This window comes from Mustela nigripes, chromosome 5 (assembly GCF_022355385.1).
Source record: "Mustela nigripes isolate SB6536 chromosome 5, MUSNIG.SB6536, whole genome shotgun sequence".
Classification (NCBI taxonomy): domain Eukaryota; kingdom Metazoa; phylum Chordata; class Mammalia; order Carnivora; family Mustelidae; genus Mustela; species Mustela nigripes.
The window spans coordinates 6,449,314-6,472,481 of record NC_081561.1 but is presented as its reverse complement, the minus strand read 5'-3'; the positions used below and the strand labels follow the sequence as shown (position 1 = coordinate 6,472,481).

The 23,168-nt window shown below is 39.8% G+C and overlaps 1 protein-coding gene across 2 annotated transcripts in view; it reads left to right on the top strand.

Moving 5' to 3' along the window:
- Nucleotides 1-23,168, top strand: part of F13A1 (coagulation factor XIII A chain) — a 169,274-nt gene that overhangs the window by 31,344 nt on the left and 114,762 nt on the right. For both annotated transcript variants that reach the window (XM_059399386.1, XM_059399385.1), the window contains exon 4: nucleotides 16,921-17,172. In XM_059399386.1, coding sequence (XP_059255369.1) covers nucleotides 16,921-17,172 — 252 coding nt within the window. The remainder of the gene's footprint in view (nucleotides 1-16,920; nucleotides 17,173-23,168) is intronic.

Below are 23,168 nucleotides of genomic sequence, written 5' to 3'. Positions count from 1 at the left end.
ACTTTTTTATTTGTGCAACATATTTCTAAGTGATAGAAAGTGACACACTGTCTCCATTACACTTCATTTCCGTCATTTCATTTTTTTTCTAACTTTCATATTTGTGAAACAAATTGCTTTAAACATGTCAAAGACACTTGAGTGGAGTGTTAGCCAAATTTTAAAAATAAAGATGATTCATAAAGACAGCATTTGTGTTTATAACCACCGAGATAAAATTTCAAGAAAAAAAAAATCACAGTCCTGATTATTTAGGGCACAACTATAAGGTAATCATCTTCAGAAGTTAGAAAGAAATCTCTTTGCTCTCTGCTTCACTTCCCCTAGATTTATATGACACCGTAAACCTGGCCTTCTGGGTGCTCCATCATCCCTATTTCGTTGATTACTAAGTAACCGTCCCCATATTGATTTCTTCAGACTTGGACTCTGTTTGCATTATTATGCAACAGGCTGAGCCCTTCATTGACAGTTTGCTCCTCATCACCCAGTTTTGTATTCTCCTGGAGCTGATGCTTCTTGAGGGGAAAGGCTGTATTTTGCCTGTTGTTAAAAATAGGCTATTGCCTAGGGCGGGGCAATCAAGAGGGTATCCCTTCGGTGCATACTTTTGAAGAATTGATATTGGAGTTCCAAAGAGAGAAAGATCCACAAGTATTGCTCTCTTTAGAAAAATTGGAAGACCTACATCACTGATGATATTAAAAAAAAAAAAAAGAAAAAAAGAAAGAAGAAGAACATGGATAATTGTACAAATAACAGGTATATATGTTGTTCTGTTGCAAAAAAAAATTAAGACTTTATTTATTTGAGAGCGAGCGAGCATGTGTACGAGCAGGAGAGGGGGCAGGGGGAGAGGGAGAAGCAGACTTTGCACAGAGCCTGGGGTTTAATTCCACGACCCGGAGATAAAGAAGTCAGACACTTTACCAAATGAGCCATCCAGGCCCCCCGTGAAAGTCTTTTCTTTTTTTAATTTTGTAACAAACTACACTAACAAGTGTACAAATTAACAAGAATAGTACAAAATGGGGTGTCTGAGTGGCTCAGTCGTTAAGCCTCTGCCTTTGGCTCAGTCCTGGGATCAAGCCCCACATTGGGCTCCCTGCTCAGCAGGAAGCCTGCTTCTCCCTCTCCCACTCCTCCTGCTTGTGTTTTTCTCTCACTGTGTCTTTCTCTCTCTCTGTCAAATAAATAAAAAATAAATATATTTTCAAAAAGAATAGTACAAAACACTTTCTTTTCAGAACCGTTAGAGAGCTGTCAATCTGTTGTCCCATGTCTTTACATTCTCCTATATAACCCTCAAAATCAGGAAATTAACATTGTGCAGTTATGATCATCTCATCTTCAGACTCCATTTGAGTGTCATTACTTACTTGTCTTGACTTTCATTACTTGACACCTTTGAAGCACACAAAAGCAGTCAATTTTGTAGAATGCCTCTCAGTTTGGGTTTCTCTAATGTGTCCTCGTGATTGCAATGTGGTTATGCATCTCTGGCAGTAATACACAAAAGTGGTTGGCATTCTTTTCAGTGAATCCTATCTGGTTGCACATGATTTTTTACAGACCCCATTACTGATGATGTTGACTCTGATCTCTTAAGGAAAGCAGTGTTACAGGTTGGTGTTTTAGTCTATTCGGGCTGCTCTACAGAGTGCCGTAGACAGGGTGGCTTATAAACAATAGACATTTACTTCTCGCAGTGCTGGAGGGCTGAAAAGTCCAAAAAGCAAGGTGCCAATAGATCTAGTGTTTGATGAGACCCTACTTCTGGTTCATAGACAGGTATCTTCTTGCTGTGTCCTGACGTGGTGGAAAGGGTAAGGGAGCTCTCCAGGATATCTCTTACAGGGGCACAATTTCCATTCATGAGGGCTCCATCCTTGTAGACTAGTTGTCTTCCCAAGGACCCCCCTCCGCATACCATCTTACTGAGGGTTAGATTTCAACATAGAGTTTGGGGGATGGGGATATCAGCATTCAGTGTATAACAGTAGGGTTCCACTGGAAGTAAACTTTGAAATTAGTAGGAAAGAAGTTGAATACAGAATGCTCTTGGGAATACTTGGGCAGAGGGAGAGGATGAGCCTTGAGCAGTCCTAACAAAGGCCATACCTGATCTCATGGAGAGTTTTGGAGCTAGAACAGGTCTTCAGAGGCAATTTTCTTCAGCTTTGGCAATTCCCAAAGAGAGCTGACCCACCAAGAACCATTTTCTGGCATCACTCCCAGCAACTCCAGGCAGTACATCTCAGAACCGAACCCAGTGATGTCTGTCAGGGGTCCCTACTGCAAAGTTATTTTTTTCCCCTCCTTTGTAGTTAATAAGTATTTTATAAGAAATTACCTTGAGACTCTGAATTTATTTCATTCATCATCAAAACTTTTACTGATAGAATGATTGATGCCTGTATGAATTCATAATTTCCTCTTTTAATTAAACAGGTTACTATCATTAATTAATTTGATGTTCAAATTATCCTAGATTTTGCCAGTTGGAAGATCCTCCAACTGGCTTCCATGTCCTTCCTTCCTTATTTTCTGGCACAACAGGATGTTTCAGGCTCATTCTTATGTTCTCCCTGCCCCAGTCCTAAAATCAACCATTTCTCTGAGGAGTCCTGCTTCCTTTTAATAAAAAAGTAATATTTAGAAGTCATGATCTGAATCCTGTGTGGGCTCACTGCTATTTTACCACCTGTCAGTATTTCCCAATTGAATGTAGGTTTATCTCACTCATTGTTTTTGCTTCTATGAAATATCTATGATGATCCTGACCCCTGACTCCTGACCTTCATAACATTTCTCATCCTTGAGGTTTCTTCTAATTTATACCCAAAGAGACTTGAATGAGTATGGTATATAGGACAGAAAATAATATCACTCATAAACTGATACTTCATGAAACTTCACAACATGACAACTGTGTGCTTTGTGTTTGTGTTAGCTTCTATGACTGCTGTAACAAATGATTATAATCTTAGGGGCTTAAAACAATACAAATGTATTATTTTGACATTAAGCATAATGATAATGACTGATCAAGGTGTAATTATACTTTAACCAAGATCCTTATACCCAATCTTTTCCCTCAGGGAGGAATCAGTGAAATTCATATCCAGGCCTGGCGTCTGGAAAGGTCTTGGAAGGATACAGTGTCCACTGAATGGGAGGTGAAAACAGGAGCCCATCCCTCTCTCCAAGTTGTGTGCCATAACAATATATTCATTTTAAAATATTAGGGAACTAATTCCATAAAGAGTGAATTTGGAGATGATAGGAAGTGTAACTAGTCTTATCAGATATTAAAATTTTATCAAAAGTGGATTTATTAGACTCTTGGTATTTACTATTAGCTGAGACCAGTTCCCTTAGAATGAGTAGCCAAATGGCTGTTTTTATTAGGTATAGTGTGGAGTTGTTTGGTCTTCAGGAGCTGTTGGGGAGGCAGGCCCAGAGGAAGTCCTAAAGTGAGGATTCTTTGGCTCCTCAGCAGTATGAAACTTCAGAGCATATGCCCTGAGTTTGGGGTTAAACTTTGGAGTTCAGGAGTAGTGACAGATGTTTTTGACAAAATTCCCTCATAGTGCCAATTTCCAAAGGACGGGACTTGGATGTCACTCAAAGTGGGCCAACTTGCACACCTTTAATCCACAAATAAAGAGAAACTTGAAAGTTACCTTTATTTTAAAAATTTTAGGCAAATCAGTGGGCAACAGGTTGCCAGAGAAAATGAGAGAAGACTGGAATATCTTGGGCCTTGGGGAGACAATAGCCTTCTTCCACAGGCATCTCTAAGCAGGGCTTCACTGGTCCAACCTACGATATGGTTCCTTTACATCCTTGTGTTTAAACAAGGTCTTCTTCATGGTCACTTATGTAGTTGATTATGTCATTGTCATGAAAATCAGGCTAAAGTACAGTTCTTTTTATGATGCCCCTAAATGTAAGCAGTGATTAGCTCATGATGCAACTATGAACATCTATAATAAGCAAATGAACACCCACACTTAAAGGTACATAGGATGTAATAAAATGCAACACTTGTCATTCTTTGTGCCCATCTCTCAAGTTCTACTTTTTGTTGTTATGTCTTTAATAAAGTTGTTCCTGCCTCCACCATTGATTCACTGCTCTAGATCTGTTAGCGTCATGTAGCATTAGACTTCCGACTGGAATTACAATCTAAACTTGGTGTTTGAGTATAAACTTACTGAGTACAAGAAATATATCATCTACCTCTCATATACTACCTTTGTCAATTCCAGGTAAAGTGATAGGACTTTGCTTATAGTCAGCAATTTATAAATATCTGTTTACATAAATGTTTATTGAGTATGTATTGTTGATATCCACCTGCAGACCAACACCAAATGGACTGCATCTCATTGCCTAGAATATTTCTATGCTGATTTTTGCTCTGTCAGCAGTTGGTTTGATTTCTGGCAATGCAAACTCATTTAACACTTGCTTTTATGAATTGCATTCATATATTTGCATTCCAAAGACAGACAAATATTTTTGTTAGATTACAATGATTTGTCCTTATTCCCATCCGCAATGGCATTAAATTATTAACAAGAATTGAATGTTTTAGTGACAATTTCATCAGAGGATGGCTTTGCTTGGAAGATATTCAGCTAAACTTTTGATCCTATCCTTGTTGGCTAATGACACTGTTTTTGAAGCCAGTTGCTATTATTTTAGCTAAATGAGTCTTTCTCAAAGGACCCACAAGCCTACGTCTGCTTACATGATGGATACAGCTCAAACAAATGGAGTTTTGGCTCCATACAATTACCATTTGCTGTGGAAATTCAGTTCTTGTAGTAGGGAATTTTTGTGGCATGCTCTCTGAGGCTGATTGAGAAGATAAAGGAGATAGGCATCAAAGCTGCTAGCCATCATACCTCCAGTCAGTGATCCCCACTTTTAATGCAAGTGTATTTTTCTGCCCTCTCCAAACCTGGCTTGGGTTTCCAGAGCCCACGTTGAGGGTGGCAGAACCCCAGGAAAAGGTGGAATCATCCTTTATCCCTCCCTTGAAAGTGTTGCTAACAGTTGGAGTGAAAAGGGGGAAATAAAGCCCAAAACCCTGACATGCATTTTGGTTTATAATCATGAAATACATCAAAGTACAATAAACTAGTCATTGTGGCATCAACATTTTAGCTCTCTCCTTGACATTGTTGAAATCTGGAGGATTTAAACTTCAATGAATTGGTAAAACAATAGACCCTCATTTAAATTCATGCTAGGGAAGGACTAAAACTTGCTCTAGAAACAATTATGATGTAGACAAACTTTGTACTCCAAATAGCCACATTTTTGTACCATATTCCATGAGCAAGTTTCCCCATGTTTAATGTCCACTTGTCTTCCAGCTGTGAAACAAGCTTTAAGGAAAGTTATGGTAATCAGGTTTCATATCACAGAATAATGAATGTAAGCAAACTTCCCAGAGATATAAACATTTTAGCACTATCTCTGATTTGTTCTCCATTGGGAGGATTTTTATTATTGAAAGGCAAAGTGGGAGTATTTTAGGATGTCAAGAGGTCTTCCTAATCTTCTAGATTTTTCTCCTATAGTCTTCACACAGCAGCCAATGTGATTTTTAGGAATAGCTCAAGACAAACAATGTGTTTTTTCTAGTGATTTCTTTTCTCTCTCAGAATAAATTCCAAAGTCCTGACAACAACTTACAAAGCCTTACTTGATGCCCTGACTGTCCCTTACCTCATCTCCTATTGCTCTTTCCAATATTCCTTCTGCTCTAAGGCACAGCAGTCTCTTCAAGCATACTAAGTATCACCTTCCTCAGGACCTTTGCACTTACTGCAGTGCTCTTCTCCAGATGTTTGCATGGCTTATTTCTTCTCTTCTTTTACATCTCTGCTCAAATGCCACCTTACCAGAGAGCCCTACCTAGTCTCTCTCTCCAAATCAGCACCCTAACCCCATTATTTTCTGTACCCTTAAGCTGTTTTATTTATTTTCACGGCATTTACTTCCATTGATATGTATATATTTATTTTTCTATTGTCTGTTTCTCCCCACTAAACTATATGCTCCATGATCCTATCTGTGTTGATGTCACTATATTCTCAGTACCTAGAGCAGTGCCTGGCATTTTTTTTTTATGTTTTTAAAATAGTTTATTTATTTATTTGAGAGAAAGAGAGAACACAGGCAGGCAGAGGGGCAGAGGGGCAGAAGGGCAGAGGGAGAGGGAGAAGCGGGCTCCCTGGAGCTGGATGCTGGACTCCATCCCAGGACACTGGGATCATGACCTGAGCCGAAGACAGATGCTTTACTGACTGAGCTACCTAGATTCTTGCAGTGCCTGGCATTTAAATGGTGCTTGGTAAATATCTGTTGAATAAATCTTTAGACCATACCACATCAGGAGCCACCTTCTTCTCTCCCCACGTGTCATGCTCAGAAATAAAAATAAAATAGGTTTAATGAGTTTTATTTTCTGTTATGACAATCAGACACCGTATTATAATGAGAATTATAATATGTTCAGCTCCTGCCATGCCCTTCACACATATTATTATTTAAACTTCATCCTTTGTAAGGCTAGTTTACAGATGAAAAACAGACTGGGAAGCTGATTAGCTTTCCCAGTTATAAGTGCTAGACCAAACAGGCCTGGGTTCAAATTACATAAGTTCTGTGAGCCCCAGTTTTCCCAGATATTACATGGTCATAACTGTTAGAGCTGATAGAGAGTATTAGTACTATTTGACACACTACATGGTCAGGGTTCAGAGGTTACAACAGAAATTTCTCTAGGTTGTATAAGCAATGGAAGTGTAGTCAAAGGAATCAGTTACACTGCTGAGAGAACAACCAAGAATCCAGAGCGAATGAAGCAGCTCAAGAATTAGTAACAGCAGAAAATTGCTACCACACTGGGAGTTGGAGGCACATTGTAGAGGAGGAGGGCTTACCAGAACCCAGAAGTAATCCCCAAGGGCTAGAGCTATGGCAGGGACTATCCAGTTCCCAGTGGGAGTTGAGAACCTTGAAGGAGTTTCAGCGTCTCCAGAAGCAGAGAGAGAAGGGAAGACAGACCCTGGCATGTACCCCATCTGCCTCCAAAGGCTCTCATGGATCAAACCTATCTAGAAGCCAGAGAACAAAGGAGCGTGGAATAAGATTTTCTGTAGAACCAGGATGACAGTTCTATGGGGTATAGGCTTTGGGTCTGAGAACAAACAACCAGGAGGCCAACAAGCACACTAAGCACAAACAGTAGTTGGTTTTCCCAAGTTGACAACCTGGAACTCAAATACAGATTCTCTGACTTCTATTCCTCCCGTTCCTTAGGAATTGGATCAGCAATATGAGCAAATCTACAGTGTAGTGTTATGTTCTATAACCAACTTTATCTAAGTCATAGAGATTTTATGTTCATGATTTTTTTTTAAACTAAAAATATTCTGTCTTCTCTCAAATGAGGCAACACATTCCTGTGGTTAAGGGGATTTCCAGAAAACTAGTTTCATTGAGTAAAGCTCCATGGCAGTTAACCACATCAGACCTGACTTCTGGAGCAGACCCCTTAGAAAGCAGCATGCTCAACAAAGCTTGCAACTTAATCATGATTCTTAGGACTTAAGAGGGTGTGACTGTATACATAACAACTAAAATGGCGCCTGGAACCAGTAGGCACTCAAAAGCTCATGGGTGAAGAATGAACATAACCTAGGGTTAGTTTGGTTCCACCCCTGTCACTCAGAACCAGCATCTCCCACTTAACCAAGCCTCTATTGCTTCTACCCTAACTGTTCACTTATCCTCCCTTTTAGGTCATTATCTGGAGCCAGTCATTTTCACTCTGAGGATACTGTCATGTCTCACCTGAATACTTATTAGCCCTCTGCCTGGTTTTACTCCATGGCTGTCCCCTCCAAGCCATTCTCCAATCCCACCATCAAAGTCATCTTTCCAAAGATAGGGCAGGAGCTTCTCAATGGCTCCTGCCCTATCTCCAGCCCCTCCTGAGACATAGCCCAATACCTTTGCAGAGCCTCAAATGTCCCTTTGGTTCTTACTCTGTCCAAGCCACCTGCTTCTACTACCATAGGGGTTTCATCTTTCCTGTATGCCCCACACTTTCCTTATTCCCTCTGCTGGGAAGGCTTCTCCCCACATTGTCCATCTTTAAAATTATATCCCAAAGCTACCTTCTCTGAGGAATCCTCTCTGCCATGCCTGTACCTCATGGCTAATAACCCCAGCTACAGCCTGGTGTACTGTAGGCACAGGGGCTCTACAGTCTTAATTCATAGATGAAGAAATTCTTATATCTCAATGCCATTGAGGTTATTTCTGATTTTTTCCTCAAGTCCTTTTCCTCCTCTCTATGTTGTTGGAAGCACCTTACGCCAGGCTCTGGTCTCCTCATGTACAGATTATTACCTTGCTTGGCCATGGAAGGTGTGTACTTCTTAATGTTGATGGTGCATCAAGAGGTAGCTTTATTATTATTACTACTATTATTGTTATTATTATTATTTTTAGTCACCCAAAGAGCCTAACACAGTGCTGGTTATTTCACAAAATTTCATCTTACTCTGAAACAGATTTTAAAAGACATAGGATGGGGCACTGGGTGGCTCAGAGGGTTAAGCCTCGGCCTTCCGCTCAGGTCATGGTCTCAGGGTCCTGGGATTGAGCCCCCCATTGGGCTCTCTGCTCAGCAGGGAGCCTGCTTCCCCCTCTCTCTCCCTGCCTCTCTGCCTACTTGTGATCTCTCTGTCAAATAAATAAATAAAATATTAAAAAAAAATAAAAGACATAGAAAAGATTGAAAGAAAAGTGAAATAAAATTGAGATAGAAAAGGTGCTTAAAGAAAGTCTATCTTCAATTTACCAAATATTTTTTGAGCACCTACTGTGTTCCAACCATCTTGCCTGCCACTGGGTATGCAATGTTAAACACAAATCAGTCTCTGTCCTCAACAAGCTTCCCTTTCCTTCCTCAGTTTGCTGGATCCACAGAAGACACATTGCCAGGAAGCTTTCTTCCCTTAAGAAACATCTGAAAATATATGTATAAACTCTCCCACTGGCAAAATACGAAACAGGGCAAATTCCTGAGGTCCTCGATGAAATGATTTGCTTTTGAACATTGGCGTTTCTCTCCTCTTCGTTGTTACCACCCAAGATTCCTACGCCTTTCATTTAATTGTTTCTTTTTTGATGGTGGTATTTCGTTTTTGTAGTTGGTAACCTGATGTTTCTGAAGGTAATGCAGGGACTCATCACATCCTGGTTGCTGTGCACTGCTGTTCGATCTCAAGGCTGTTGAAACCAGGTTTCCTGGGCACCTGGGTGGCTCAGTGGGTTAAGCCCCTGCCTTCGGCTCAGGTCATGATCTCAGGGTCCTGGGATCAAGGCCCACATCGGGTTCTCTGCTCAGCAGGGAGCCTGATTCCTCCTCTCTCTCTGCCTGCTTGTGATCTCTCTCTGTCAAATAAGTAAATAAAATATTAAAAAAAAAAAAAACAGGTTTCCTTTCCTATACAAGTCTACATACTCCTTTTTCCAGCTCTGCCACATGCACCATGTTGCCACAACAACACTTTCAGGGCCCGTTTGGAAATTGATTGATTATTTTGAGCGTGAGAGATGCGTCTCAGGAAAAACAAATGAATCAAATAGAAAAATGAATTAACATCATGAAATTTACCTTCCCAGCTGGAGACATGATGTATTCATGTGTTCCCTAGAGAGGATCCTCTTTTAAGAATTCACTATTAAAGAAAGTCTGCAATTAGGTGGAGTCAGAGCTCAACTTAAAACATATTTATATGTGAATGGAAAACACCCCTTTAAAGGAAAAGGTTTCGAACTAGAAATTTTCATTTCTTATGAAAGATGCTTGGAATTGACAACTGGCTTGCTACAGGCATCTCGTTCCAGATCTTCTAAAGTTCTTTTTTTTTTTTTTTTCAGCATAACAGTATTCATTGTTTTTGTTACCACACCCAGTGCTCCATGCAATCCCTGCCCTCTCTAATACCCACCACCTGGTTCCCCCAACCCCCCACCCCCCACCCGCCCCTTCAAATCCCTCAGATTGTTTTTCAGAGTCCATAGTCTCTCATGGTTCACCTCCCCTTCCAATTTCCCCCAACTCCCTTCTCCTCTCTAACTCCCCATGTCCTCCATGCTATTGTTATGCTCCACAAATAAGTGAAATTATATGATAATTGACTCTCTCTGCTTGACTTATTTCACTCAGCATAATCTCTGTGATACTCTGAATCGGACTTGACATCTTCAAAAAGCACGATTCAGTCCCATTGACATTTATGGTGCACCTGTTTGGTACATGGCATTCTGACAGCATTCTATGGGGCTATAAAGACAAGTAAGATAATATCTTTGTTTTGTTTAATAAGAAAAATAGAGATGTAAGTGAATAAGAAAGAACAGTTTTGTTTGGGCTTTTCGGGTGTTGTTACTAAGTCTAGCATAGATGGAGCACAACTTTGGTCACTTCACTTGTAGGCGATGTTGCCAAGATGAGAGAAGTGGAGGTGTTCTGAGGTATAAACTTCTTCATTTCAGAGCACCAAGGCAAAGTGACTGGCAGACCTACTCCTCCTCCTTGCTGAGTATGATCTTCTGGGTTTTAGGTATGAGCAAAATGAAGTAAAAAAAATTCTATTTAGCAACAATATTCGACCATACTGACCATACTATATGCTGGTTGGTGCTCTTTTTGGACTATCTGGGAACCTAATTAGCACAAGGACATTATGTTTACTTTTTCCTTTTTCTGACATTGTGTTTTTAATTAAAAAAAAAAATTCCAGGCAATCAACTCACTAAGAATGAATTTTTAAAATACAACATGTTCCTCTGTAGAGTTTTGCCTAGGCAGCACTTTGCATGAAGAGGGTTCTCTGGTCTGTGCAATGAATCATTGAGAGCTAATTTTCCCCAGGGACACAGAGGGAGAATATGACCTGGAGGTGGATTTCTCTTTTCTGTCATGTGAATGAGACAAAAATGTTGAGCCATGTAAAAAAGCTCAACCTCAACAAGCCAATATTAGTAAAAAATAAAATCTTAAGGAACTAAATATGTTCACCCACTTCCTCCCGGGATGGGGGTGTTAAGGTAGGTGCAGCTCTCTGTATTTACCCATGTATGTGTAAGGAGAGGATGAGGTTAAAGAAAACACAAGAGTGTTCGAATGTAGGCATAGGGTCCAAGTGAATTTTACCTTACAGTTTTTCCATGGCCTCAAAACTAATTTACAAATGAAAACAAGCACTTAAACTAAGAGCATGTGTTAATTTATAGATCAGGTGGGAAGATGGCACCAATTTTAGATAAGTGTGAAAGAATGCAATCGGTAATTATATTTTTTTCACGGTTAGTAGTCCAATTTCAAAGACTACATTATTAAAAACAAGGTAAGAATCCTTTCTGAGACTTGATATTTTCTGCTTCTGTTTTTCTTGCTCAGATTTTTTAACACAAAAGTCACACAATTTGCGGGGGGAGCAATTATCAGACATTCCACACTTTCAGCAAATATGTGTATGGTGATCACCACCTGTGTAAGGCTGAGGTTCACATCCAGATTTAGCCAAGGATAGTTGATGGGCAGTCGTAGATGTTGATGGATGGGTGTTCCAGAGTGCAGCCTGCTCGTGGTCTCTTATACATGCTACCTCCTGGGGGTGAGAAGGGCTATTTAACGAAATGAAATACTACTCTGTCATAACTTCCTCACTCACAACTCAATCATAGAAAATTCTTCCCCAGAGCTGTCATTGAAATCATTACATTCAGAATTAAACATGGTGTACAGAGCAGCCGACAAGACCCTGCGGTACTATTGACATGTCAGGTCTCCCATTAATAATCAGCTTTTCCATACAGTGAATATGAAAACATCTGTGAATTTGGGTTCTTGCGCCTGCCTTTGGAATGAATGTACTGACTGCCTGTTCCTGATTTGTTTCCACACGCTGGTCTGCTGCAGTGTGTCCTGTGCATATCAGCTGTCCTGCTTCCCCTTCTTCCCTTCTCCCTTCAGTCACTGACAGAGCTTTAGAACCCTTCCCACCTCAAATCCATCATAGCCCCAACTCCTCTTTGCAACCTCCCCCTGCAGGTTTTCTTTCTTACTACTGGTTATTAAGCCCTTGCATCCATGCTTCTGTCTCTTGCCCCTCCTATCCACCAAGGCATATCCCCACACTGTTCTTTGGACTCCTAACCCTTCAGATGTTCCAGCCTTATTCTGCTCTATTCTTCATCTTTATTTTTAGATAAACAGTTTATCTTAGAGTACTTTCAGTTTAGGGGCACCTGGGTGGCTCTGTCGGTGGAGCATCCAACTCTTGACTTTGGCTCACGTCGTTGACCACAGGGTCATGAGATGGAGCCCCATGTTGGGCTCTGTGCTCAGCAAGAGTCTGCTTGATATTCTCCCCGACCCTGGTCCTCGCCCCGCTCATATTCTCCTTCTCTAAAAAAAAAAAAAAAAAAAAAAAGTTTTTCGGTTTAAAGAAAAATTATAAGTATAGTACAGGATAGTACAGAGAGTTCTAAGGGTGCTTGGGTGGCACAGCCGGTTAAGCATTGGACTCTTGGTTTCTGCTCATGTCATGATCTCTGTGTTCTGGGACGGAGCCCAGCGTTTGGCTCTATACTCAGCAGGGTGTCTCCTTGAGGGTTCTTTCTTTCTCTTCCTCTGTCCCTCCCCCGACTTATGTGTGCACACATGTTCTCTAAAATAAATAAAGAAATTTTGAAAAATAAATAAATAAACCCTGCATCTAGTTTGCCCCAGTATTAACGTTATACACTAATATGGTATATTTGTCATAATTAATTAACAAAGTAGATACATTATTATTATTATTATTATTTTGTAGTGCCTTCAGTATCCTCCTCTTAGCTCCATATAAGCAACATGATCCAGAGAAAGGAGAACGGGTGTCACAGTACAGAGAACTTGGTCCAAGGCCTGTCTCTAACCTCTGCCTAGTTATATAGATGCCCTTCATGGGACAACCTCAAGGGTCCTCAGTTTCCCATCTGCAAAAATTCCTTCGCAGGAAAAGACCCCAGAAATAAGCCTTTATTCCTGTCACTTTATTTCCATCTCTAGCTATAGGAGCTGCCTTGGCAACTCTAAATACCTTATACAGTAATTAAATTGAACATTTTATCTATGTCTAGTGAAATTCATAAAAAAAAATTACAACCGCTTCCTATGTCTTCAACACCATCTAATACTGTGAGGAATTTAACTAGGAGGTGTTAAAGAAACCAAATGCTGACCTAATAGTAGTTCAGATGCTTGTTATTAGTTTAGTGACATATTTCTCTTTAGAAGAGAAAACTAGGTGATAATATTTTCTTCTTAGGTCCCAGTCTTAGATTCTGAGTCTCCATAATAAATCACCCCTTAAATATATAAAATGTAAAATTCTCTAAGGCACAGGTTGGCAACCATTTACCAGGGCCAGATAGCAAATATTTTAGGCATTGCAGACCATATGGTCCCTGTCACAGCTACTCTAGCCTGCTGTTTTAACACAATCATACTTGAACAGACGAGTGTGTGCCAGTCAAACTTTATTTACACCAACAACCAGTCAGCTACCTTTGGCCTGTAGATCATCACTTGCTGACTTCTGATTAAGGCATGAATGAATGAAAATGACAGTCACCATAACTGATTCAGAAAATCCCAAGTTATGAGTGAGGGACAAGTTTCAGGTGATTCTTACATGGTGATTCTGAAATTTTTAAGGCTTTTTGGTTCATAATGAATGATGTCATTTTTTTTTACTGAGTGTGCATTCTCTTAGTTTAGCATATTTGACTCAGGAATGAACTGGCCCTTGAAGTAGAATTGGATTCTTAAGTTGAATGTCAATGAACCCATCCTGGCTTCCTAAACTTGGTGCAGAAAAAGGATTACTTAGAGGAATCAGAAAGCTTGAGACAGTGCAGGAAATACTGTAACAATAACTGCCATTTATTGAACCGCCCTCCCCATCACCAACTATGATCCGTAGTATCCCACTTTACAGAAAAAGTGGGAGAGGACAAGTACCATGATCACACAGTAAGGGGCTGAGCCAGCTGAATTACTCTCCCCATGGCCACATGTCCCTCCACAGAAGTAACCAGCTTTCACTGGGACACTCACATTTCTTCTGATTTAGAACCAAACCTTGTAGGGCAGGAGCGGATGGGGTATCACCTCTCCTTCCTTCTGGTTTTACTTGCCAGTAGCTGTTACATTTAAACACAAACAATAAATGTTTCCTGAGTTACTCCCTACCATTCACCAAGTGTAAAGCTTTTAGTATGTTATAAAATCTATTTTTCCTTCCATTTCTGGAACTGCAGAGACAAGGAAATGAAAGCTCAATCAGTTAAGCAATTTGTGCAAAGTTACACCTATAGTGAACTGTGGAGTCAGAATTTGGACATAGTTCTCACCAACTCCAAAACCTTTTCCACACATACAAATACCATAGAGTTTAGTGGTTAAACTGCCAGCCTTTCCAACTAGACTGATTGCATTTGGATCTCAACCTTGCTGCTTAACTAGTTGCATCACCTTGGACAAATTGCTTAATGGCCACATGTTGTTAGTTCCTTGATTTGTCAAATTTAGGGTGATGATAATAATTTCCTTCTCACAGTTTAATAGAAGGAATAAAGCAGTGACAGGCACATAATACACAAAACAAGCATTGGCTTTTTCCACAGACTACAAGCTCTATGAGCACAGGAGTCTGTTTTGTTCCGTGTTGTATTCCTAGCACTTAGAATAATGTATAGCACATAGTAGACAATATTGTTGCATGAATGAAGAATGTTCAAACTAGTCTTTAGATTAAGTTGTGACTGTGTTCAAAGCCAGAAGGAATGAACATGGCTCCCCTTTTTTGTTCCTTCTATGGTATACCATGAATTTAACAGGTAAAATTTAATGTGAGTCTTTGAAATAATTGCAGGTGTAATAATGGAAACTAAATGATTGTCCTCTTTATTTCAATGTTCCTAACAAAAGGGGATGTTAGTGCAAAGTAGAAGCTGAGGCTCATCACTCACACATAGCTTCAGAGATTCCCTCCACCTTCATTGCTGCTGCTGAAGGAGCATTATTGTGTAATGCATTTTAAAACTCCTTTTATTTTTTTTTAAATTGAATCTGTCCTTATAGCATAGATTTTATCTCTGAAAACCTGTTTTTACTAAGCTTGTATTATATTTAATACTGTTTCTTCTAAATCCAAGCCAGTATTTAGTGGCAACAGCTGCCAGGAGCCCCTGTAATGAATGAATTATGGTCCCATTTAGCTAGTGAGATTGAGTTTGATGTGTACACTTCAGTACTGCTGAGGGGCTCCAGAGAGCAACAATGCCTCCAGAGAAAAGGGCAGCCTTATCTCCTAGTTTGAACAAGCACAAAGAGGAACATGCACAGGAAATATGGAGGCTCCTTTGAACAAACAGCTCTTGCAGGATTTATGTGCAGCATTCACAGGGGCTAAGCTCCAGGTATTTCCAAAATCACCACCTAGACAATGTTGCACCTTGGCAGCAAACCATTTTTAAGGCTTTATTGTATTTATAATATTCATCCTGAGTGGTGATTAACTGATACCCCTAACACATAACAAAGCATTGGGGTTCTACTCTTTCTCTCCAACTTACACTGTGTAAGTTATTGTTTTCATTAAGATTAAACATCTCACAAAATTACACAGCAGTTAACTTATGCAACCACCTCCTTAGAATGCTCTACCTTTGAAAATATGCCTACCAAAGAATCCTTTAAGACCTCATAGCATAGGGCACCTCCGTGACTCAGTCATTAAGTGTCTGCCTTCACCTCAGGTCATGATCCAGGGTCCTGGGATCGAGCCCCACATTGAGCTCTCTGATCAGCGGGGAGCCTGCTTCTCCCTTTCACTCTGTCTGCTGCTAGTGCTTGCTTGTTTTTTCTCTCTCTCAAATAAATAAATAGGGTACTGTGAAGTTATCATTCCCTGAAATTCTGCTTTCTAAAAGTTAGAATTGCTTTTTTAGTGGGATAGGCAAATGTGTTTTTGCTTATTCTGAATGCGATTTGTTATATTACCTATAATAGGATTATATTTATAGGTTGTATATTTGACCTTCTTCATATTCAACTGAAACATGTGTTTATTGGCAGTCGTATCAGGGATTTAGCTTTATGTCCTGGGCAAGAATTCAGGTTCCAGAGGCAAGTTCTCTATATTTGAATCTTGGGCTCTGCTCCTCCCCTATGCTGGCAACTTCTAGCCAATTACTTGACCTCTACAAATCCCTATTACCTTCTCTTTTTCTTCATCGGTAAATGACGATAATGATATTACCTGAGGAGGAAGTAAAATAACCCATGTAAGATGCTTTGCCTATAATTTTTCATGCATAACAAATTTTAGCTGTTATTTCAATAAAAAATGAAGTAACAGGGAATTTTACCATATTTCCACTTTATGTGTAAGTTTTCTCAGGATACATTTTATTTGTCTTTATTACAGTCATTTAGACCAAATTCTTAATTCATAGTGTTAACCTCAAAACTAAATTTTACCAATGGTTTCCTGAAAAACATCTTATTTGAATTCATTAACTAACAAATGACTATTCCTGTAAGTATTGTTATTCTTTTTTTTTAATCTAGACATGACAAGTCTGAGCTTCAAAGAAGAAAATCAACTAATGTCGCGTAGCAACACAGTAGCAGAAATGAAATTCAAACCCAAGTCTTATGATTTCAAGTCCAATTAATTATTTTAATCTTCAGCTACAAGATGACAGAGTGAGAACAAAAATGGTTTGTGAAATAGACTCAACACTTCTTCTCTCTTCTCAAAGGTCGCTACCCTCAGGAGAACAAGGGAACCTACATTCCAGTTCCTATCGTCCCGGAGTTGCAGAAAGGCAAGTGGGGGGCCAAAGTTGTCATGAGAGAGGACAGGTCTGTCCGGCTGTCCATCCAGTCTTCTCCAGAGTGTATTGTGGGGAAGTTCCGCATGTATGTTGCTGTCTGGACCCCCTATGGCATACTTCGTACCAGCCGAAACCCAGAAACAGACACCTACATTCTCTTCAATCCTTGGTGTGAAGGTAAGGAACAAGCATTTTTCTCATTTAAAAAAAAAAGTTCCTCATTTTTTTTCCAATGCATCTCTTTTTGGAGGGTTAGCAGAATTATTCTAGAAGATATGTCCCTTTTCTACATACACTGTTTCCCATGGTTGAAAGATGGGAAAAAATGAAATTTGTCCTTAATATATATGAGGACAAAGCCTGTGCATGTGAAATTAGTACTGGTAAACATTTATTCCAGGAAATAATCGAAGAATGCCTGAAGTTGCACAATTAGTTAATTGTGGAGCTGGGTATTGATGGTGTCACTTCTGTGTATGTTATTACTCTGTAAACAAAATGGGCTTTCAAGACTGTTAGGTTCTATAATCTGGCTTCAGAAAAATAGGATAAAGTTGATCCTATCCATAGTAAAACAAACTTCTCTATCTCCCTAATTCAAGAACAGAAAGCCTGAAAGTTGGAAGAATCCCATAAATACCAAGTGGATATAAATTTCATAAACCATAACTCTGGATGTACAAATATGTAACTTTAGTTTAATATAATACAACTTAATCTCTACTGCTATTCTGATTCTCCCTTTCGGTTTTACAGAAAGGGAGAATCTACTTATATTCAAATAAAATAGGTCAAGTCCTAGGATTTCTCTCAATTCAGTTTAAAAACTTAGTCACGCACAGTGCTTTTCCCCCATCCCCGTGTCTGCCCTTCTTTATCTGCCCACTGCTTCCATACTTGGAATGGAGCTGATTTTCAGTTCCAGAAGCAGAAGCAAACATTGCAGCTGCATTAATGGGAGAGGGTGCACCTTTGCATCTTAAAAAATAACGCCATGAAACTTATTAAAAGCTGACACAGGATGGGAGATGTCTCTCACATCATCTTACTTCCTGTGTATTGCTCTCCACTATCTTCCAAAATGAGGCTGTATTTTTATTTTTTTTTTTTGCTGATTTTGAATGATATTGCTTGTGAGAATGGCATTTGAATCAGGGTTGAGCTGCACTTACCTATTGATAATAAGTGAACAACAACATTGTTTACTCATATATAATATAAAACCGAATCCTACCGACCTTTACTTTGAATTATCAGCTCCAGTAGTGTTGGCAGATGGCACTGAGCTAATCCTATACTCCCCACTCTCCACCCCATCATCTTGTACCTGATAATCCTATCTCTGAGACAGGTGTCCAAGGCTGATGGTAATAGGAGATGTTAATAGGGCTATGTGCTGTTCAAAGGTGCCCTCCTGTGTACAATAATCTTGTCAACCAGATATAAAGCATTCTGTGACTGAGGGGATGTGGTGCTGCTTACAGAGGTGGGGAAGACTGAAGGGAATGAAGGTGTAGAGACACACTATGATTTTCAAAATGTTAAGTTGGAGTTAACTGTAGATACCCAAGCAGAGATGACAAGTAGGTATTCCATTCTGTGCATCTGGACACAAGAATCAGAGTTGTAAACTTGGGAGTCATTTGCACCTAGGGATAAAATACAGAGAGGAAAGAAGATATAGCATTAAGCCCTAAGGAACACCAGCGTTTGGAGGTCTAATAGAGAATGAAAGCAAAGAAATGAAATGGCGAAGTCCTTTGGTCATGGCTTATTGTAAAAAAAATTATATTTTAAGAATCCATATTTGTAAAATAAATAAACTAGGGATTCATTATTGATTTTCTTTGCATTACAAATAGAAAATCATATAATTTCATATAACTATCTGGCACTCCAAGGTATTTAGAAATGATATGGTTTACCCCAAATTTGGTATAATCCCCAAAAAGGTTTATATCACATATCATGGGGTATGTGTCTACATGCGTTTCAATCTATGTTTCCAGTTTTCCAGAGCTGTAAAGGATAAGTCATGTTGCCTGACATTGAGTTTATAGGAGAATCATTCAGGGAGTGGATAGTTTAATAACTTTCTACTACCTGATCCCTGCCTCAGTTGTATACATGGTGAGCAGCTTCCAGGTTTCCCTGTTCAGAAGGAGTTGCCTGGTGTAGGGATAACATGGCCCAACACTTGATGCTACATTACAGAAAGGGAACAGAGGGCCCTCCCCTAGGTATCTCTGAAAGGACAGATGAGAATAAAACTAGGCAGATCAGTTTGGAAGCTGTGGCCCAGGACAGAGATGATGATGGATGGTGGCGGCAGTGGAGATGAAGAGGGGATGAATTGGAGAATGCTTTGGATTTAGAACAGAAAATGAAGAGGGGTTGACCATGGGAGGTGAAGAAGAGAGAGGAGTCAAGAATAACTCTAGGTGGCGTGTATCTGACTGACTAGGTTTGAGGTGGTGCTGTTTTCAGAACTAGGAAGACTGGGGAAAGTGGAGGAAAAGATCTAGGGGTGGAACTAAGAATTATATTTAGAAATGTTAATTTGGTGATATCTGTGGGATCTTCAAGTGAAAACATCAAGTAGTCACTTGAATCAGTGAATCTAGAGCTCCGCAGGGATAGCTGAGCTTGGGATGTAAATATGGGCACCATCAGGAGCTAGCAGGGAAGTTTAAAGAAAGAACAAACACAGATTCAGTATCATCAGCAATTAGAGCCTAGACAAAGGAGAAGGAGACTGAGAAGGAGTTAGAGGAAATCAGTAAAGCATGGTGTCACAGAGCTGGATAATTGTATCAAGAAGATAGCAACTGGTTCTTTGGAATGATGCTGATGAGTTAAATAGGATAGGGAAAGAAAATAGCCATAAACTGTGGAAATATGGAAGTCACTGGGGAACTTGGAAAGATTTTTTTCCACAGGGATGGGGAAAGAAGCCAGAGACATGGGCATGGACTACAGTGCAATGGGAAGTAAGAACGTGGAGATAACAGCTATTGCCATGTTCTGCAAGAAGACTTTCTGTAAAACAGAGATGGTGATATGAAGGTCACAGAAGAATTTTTTTAAAGACAGAATTTATTAGGCACAATTTTATGGAGATGGAGACAAACCAAGAAAAATTGAGTTTACTGCCCAGAGAGAAGGTAGCAGTCCATAGCCTTGGCTACACATTAGAATCACCCAGGCAGTTAACTACCTATGTCTCAGACATTCTGGTTGGTCTGGTATGTAGCCTGGGCTTTAGGATTTATCTGTTTTGTTTTGTTTTTCTAGAGAGAGAGAGATAATGTGAGTTGGGGGAGGGTCAGATGAAGAAGGAGAGAGCGAATCTGAAGCAGGCTCTACACCTAGTTGTCACCATGAGATCATGACCAGAGCTGAAATCTAGAGTCAGACTCCTAACTGACTGAGCCACCAGGCACTCTTGGGCTTTAGGATTTTTAAAAAGGTCTGCAGGTGATTTTTAAAGCCAAGGTTGAGAAGAACCAACATAGGGATTAAAATCCTTGACTGAGTGGAATTCAGGGAACAGGTGAAGAGCCCTTGATAGGTGTGGCTGTCCACCTTCCACTGTGACAAGAGCAATGTGGAAGATGGGTTAAGTATGAAGCTTTTCTAGATTAAGTGGAAGGAAGATAAGGTTGTTTCCATTTTGTGATGTCTTTCTAGATTAAGTGGAAGGAAGACAAGGTTGTTTCCATTTTGTGATGCAAAGTCATCTGTTGAGAATCAGAAGCAAGAAAGGGAGTGTTAGAGGTTCATAAAAAATAACTGGGAGTTTGGAGGTAGGAAGAGGGCTTATTCCAGGAACATGGCAAGAAGATATTTGTGAATATCTTTTCCCATTTCATGGGTTACCTCTTTGTTTTGTTGACTGTTTCCTTTGCTGTGTAGAAGCTTTTGATATGGATGAAGTCCCAAAAATTCATTTTCACTTTTGTTTCCTTTGCCTTTGGAGACATATCTTGAAAGAAATTACTGTAGCTGATATTGAAGAGGTTACTGCCTATGTTCTTCTCTACTTGGCTTAAAATTTCACCAACTCCTTAAACCCAATCCCAGTCTCTCCCCACCTTATTGTCTCTTCTCTGAATCCTTTCATTCCTCCTTGTTCCCGTGCTCCTCTTGCATCCTCTCTTAGGAGGAGACTGTCTTTATTCTCTCATGTAGAGCAATTCAGCAAGGTTTTTTATTTTGCTGTTTGGGTTCTTTCAACATTTAGGCTTTTGGGGACTACACACTTTTCCAAGACCATTCCCTCCAGAAAAATTCTGGTGCCAGTTTTTAAGCTAACACCCTTTTAAATCTAAAATTAATCCCCACTGCCCTTCAGTGGGGATTAATTTTAGCCGCCTAATAGGGATCCCCATAGGTGCCTCAGTCGTTTCAGTGTCTGGCTTTTGATTTCGGCTCAGATCATGATCTCAGGGTTGTGAAACTGAGTCCTGCATCGTTCCAAACTCAGTGCAGAATCTGCTTGAGATTCTTTCCCTCTGCCTCTGCCCCTTCCCCCACTCTGTCATTCTCTCTCTAAAATAAAATAAGTAACAAAATCTTTTCTAAACATGCTCACTGAGATCTCTGAGAGAACGCTTATGAAATGGGAGAAGGATATCCCCTCCTCACCTCATGCACTGTGTAGTTTTCCCAGCCCAGAAATTAAGGCATAAAATTCAAAAAGAAGATTTGTTCTTTATAGATCCTGGATATCAACTTCTTGTCTGTACTATCATTTGCAAGTATCTTCTCCCATTCCGTGGGTACCTCTTTGGTTGACTGTTTCCTTTGCTGTGCAGAAGCTTTTGATTTTGATGAAGTCCTAAAAATTCATTTTTGCTTTTGTTTCCTTTGTCTTTGGAGACATATCTTGAAAGAAATTGCTGTGACTGATATTGAAGAGATTACTGCCTATGTTCTCCTCTAGGATTTGATGGATTCCTGTCTCATGTTGAGGTCTTTTATCCATTTCAAGTTTATCTTTGTGTACGGTATAAGAGAATGGTCGAGTTTCATTCTTCTGCATATAGCTGTCCAGTTTTCCCAGCACCATTTATTGAAGAGACTGTCTTTTTTCCACTGTATATTTTTTCCTGTTTTGTTGAAGATTATTTGCCCATAGAGTTGAGGGTCCATATCTGGGCTCTCTACTCTGTCCCACTGGTCTATGTGTCTGTTTTTATGCCAGTACCATGCTGTTTTGGTGATCACAGCTTTGTAGTAAAGCTTGAAATCAGGTAACATGATGCCCCCAGTTTTATTTTTGTTTTTCAACATTTCCTTAGCAATTCGGGGTCTCTTCTGATTCCATACAAATTTTTGGATTATTTGCTCTAGCTCTTTGAAAAATACCGGTGGAATTTTGATCAGAATGGCATTAAAAGTATAGATTGATCTATCCAGGATCTATAAAGAACTCCTCAAATTCACACACAGAACAGATAATCATTTCAAAAAATGGGCAAAAGATATGAACAGACACTTCTCCAATGAAGACATATAAATGGCTATCAGACACATGAAAAAATGTTCATCATCACTAGCCCTCAAGGAGATTCAAATTAAAACCACATTGAGATACAACATTACACCAGTTAGAATGGCCAAAATTAGCAAGACAGGAAACAACATGTGTTGGAGGGGATGTGGAGAAAGGGCAACCCTTTTACACTATTGGTGGGAATGCAAGTTGGTACAACCACTTTGGAGAACAGTGTGGAGATTCCTCAAGAAATTAAAAATAGAGCTTCCCTATGACCCTGCAATTTCACTACTGGGTATTTGCCCCAAAATACAGATGTAGTGAAAAGAAGGGCCATCTGTACCCCAATGTTTATAGCAGCAATGGCCACGGTCACCAAACTGTGGAAAGAACCAAGACGCCCTTCAATGGACGAATGGATAAGGAAGATGTGGTCCGTATACACTATGGAGTATTATGCCTCTGTCTTAAAGGATGAATACCCAACTTTTGTAGCAACATGGAAGAGATTATGCTGAGTGAAATAAGTCAAGCAGAGAGAGTCAATTATCATATGGTTTCACTTATTTGTGGAGCATAACAAATAGCATGGAGGACAAGGGGAGTTAGAGAGGAAAAGGGATTTGAGGGAAATTGGAAGGGGAGGTGAACCATGAGAGACTATGGACTCTAA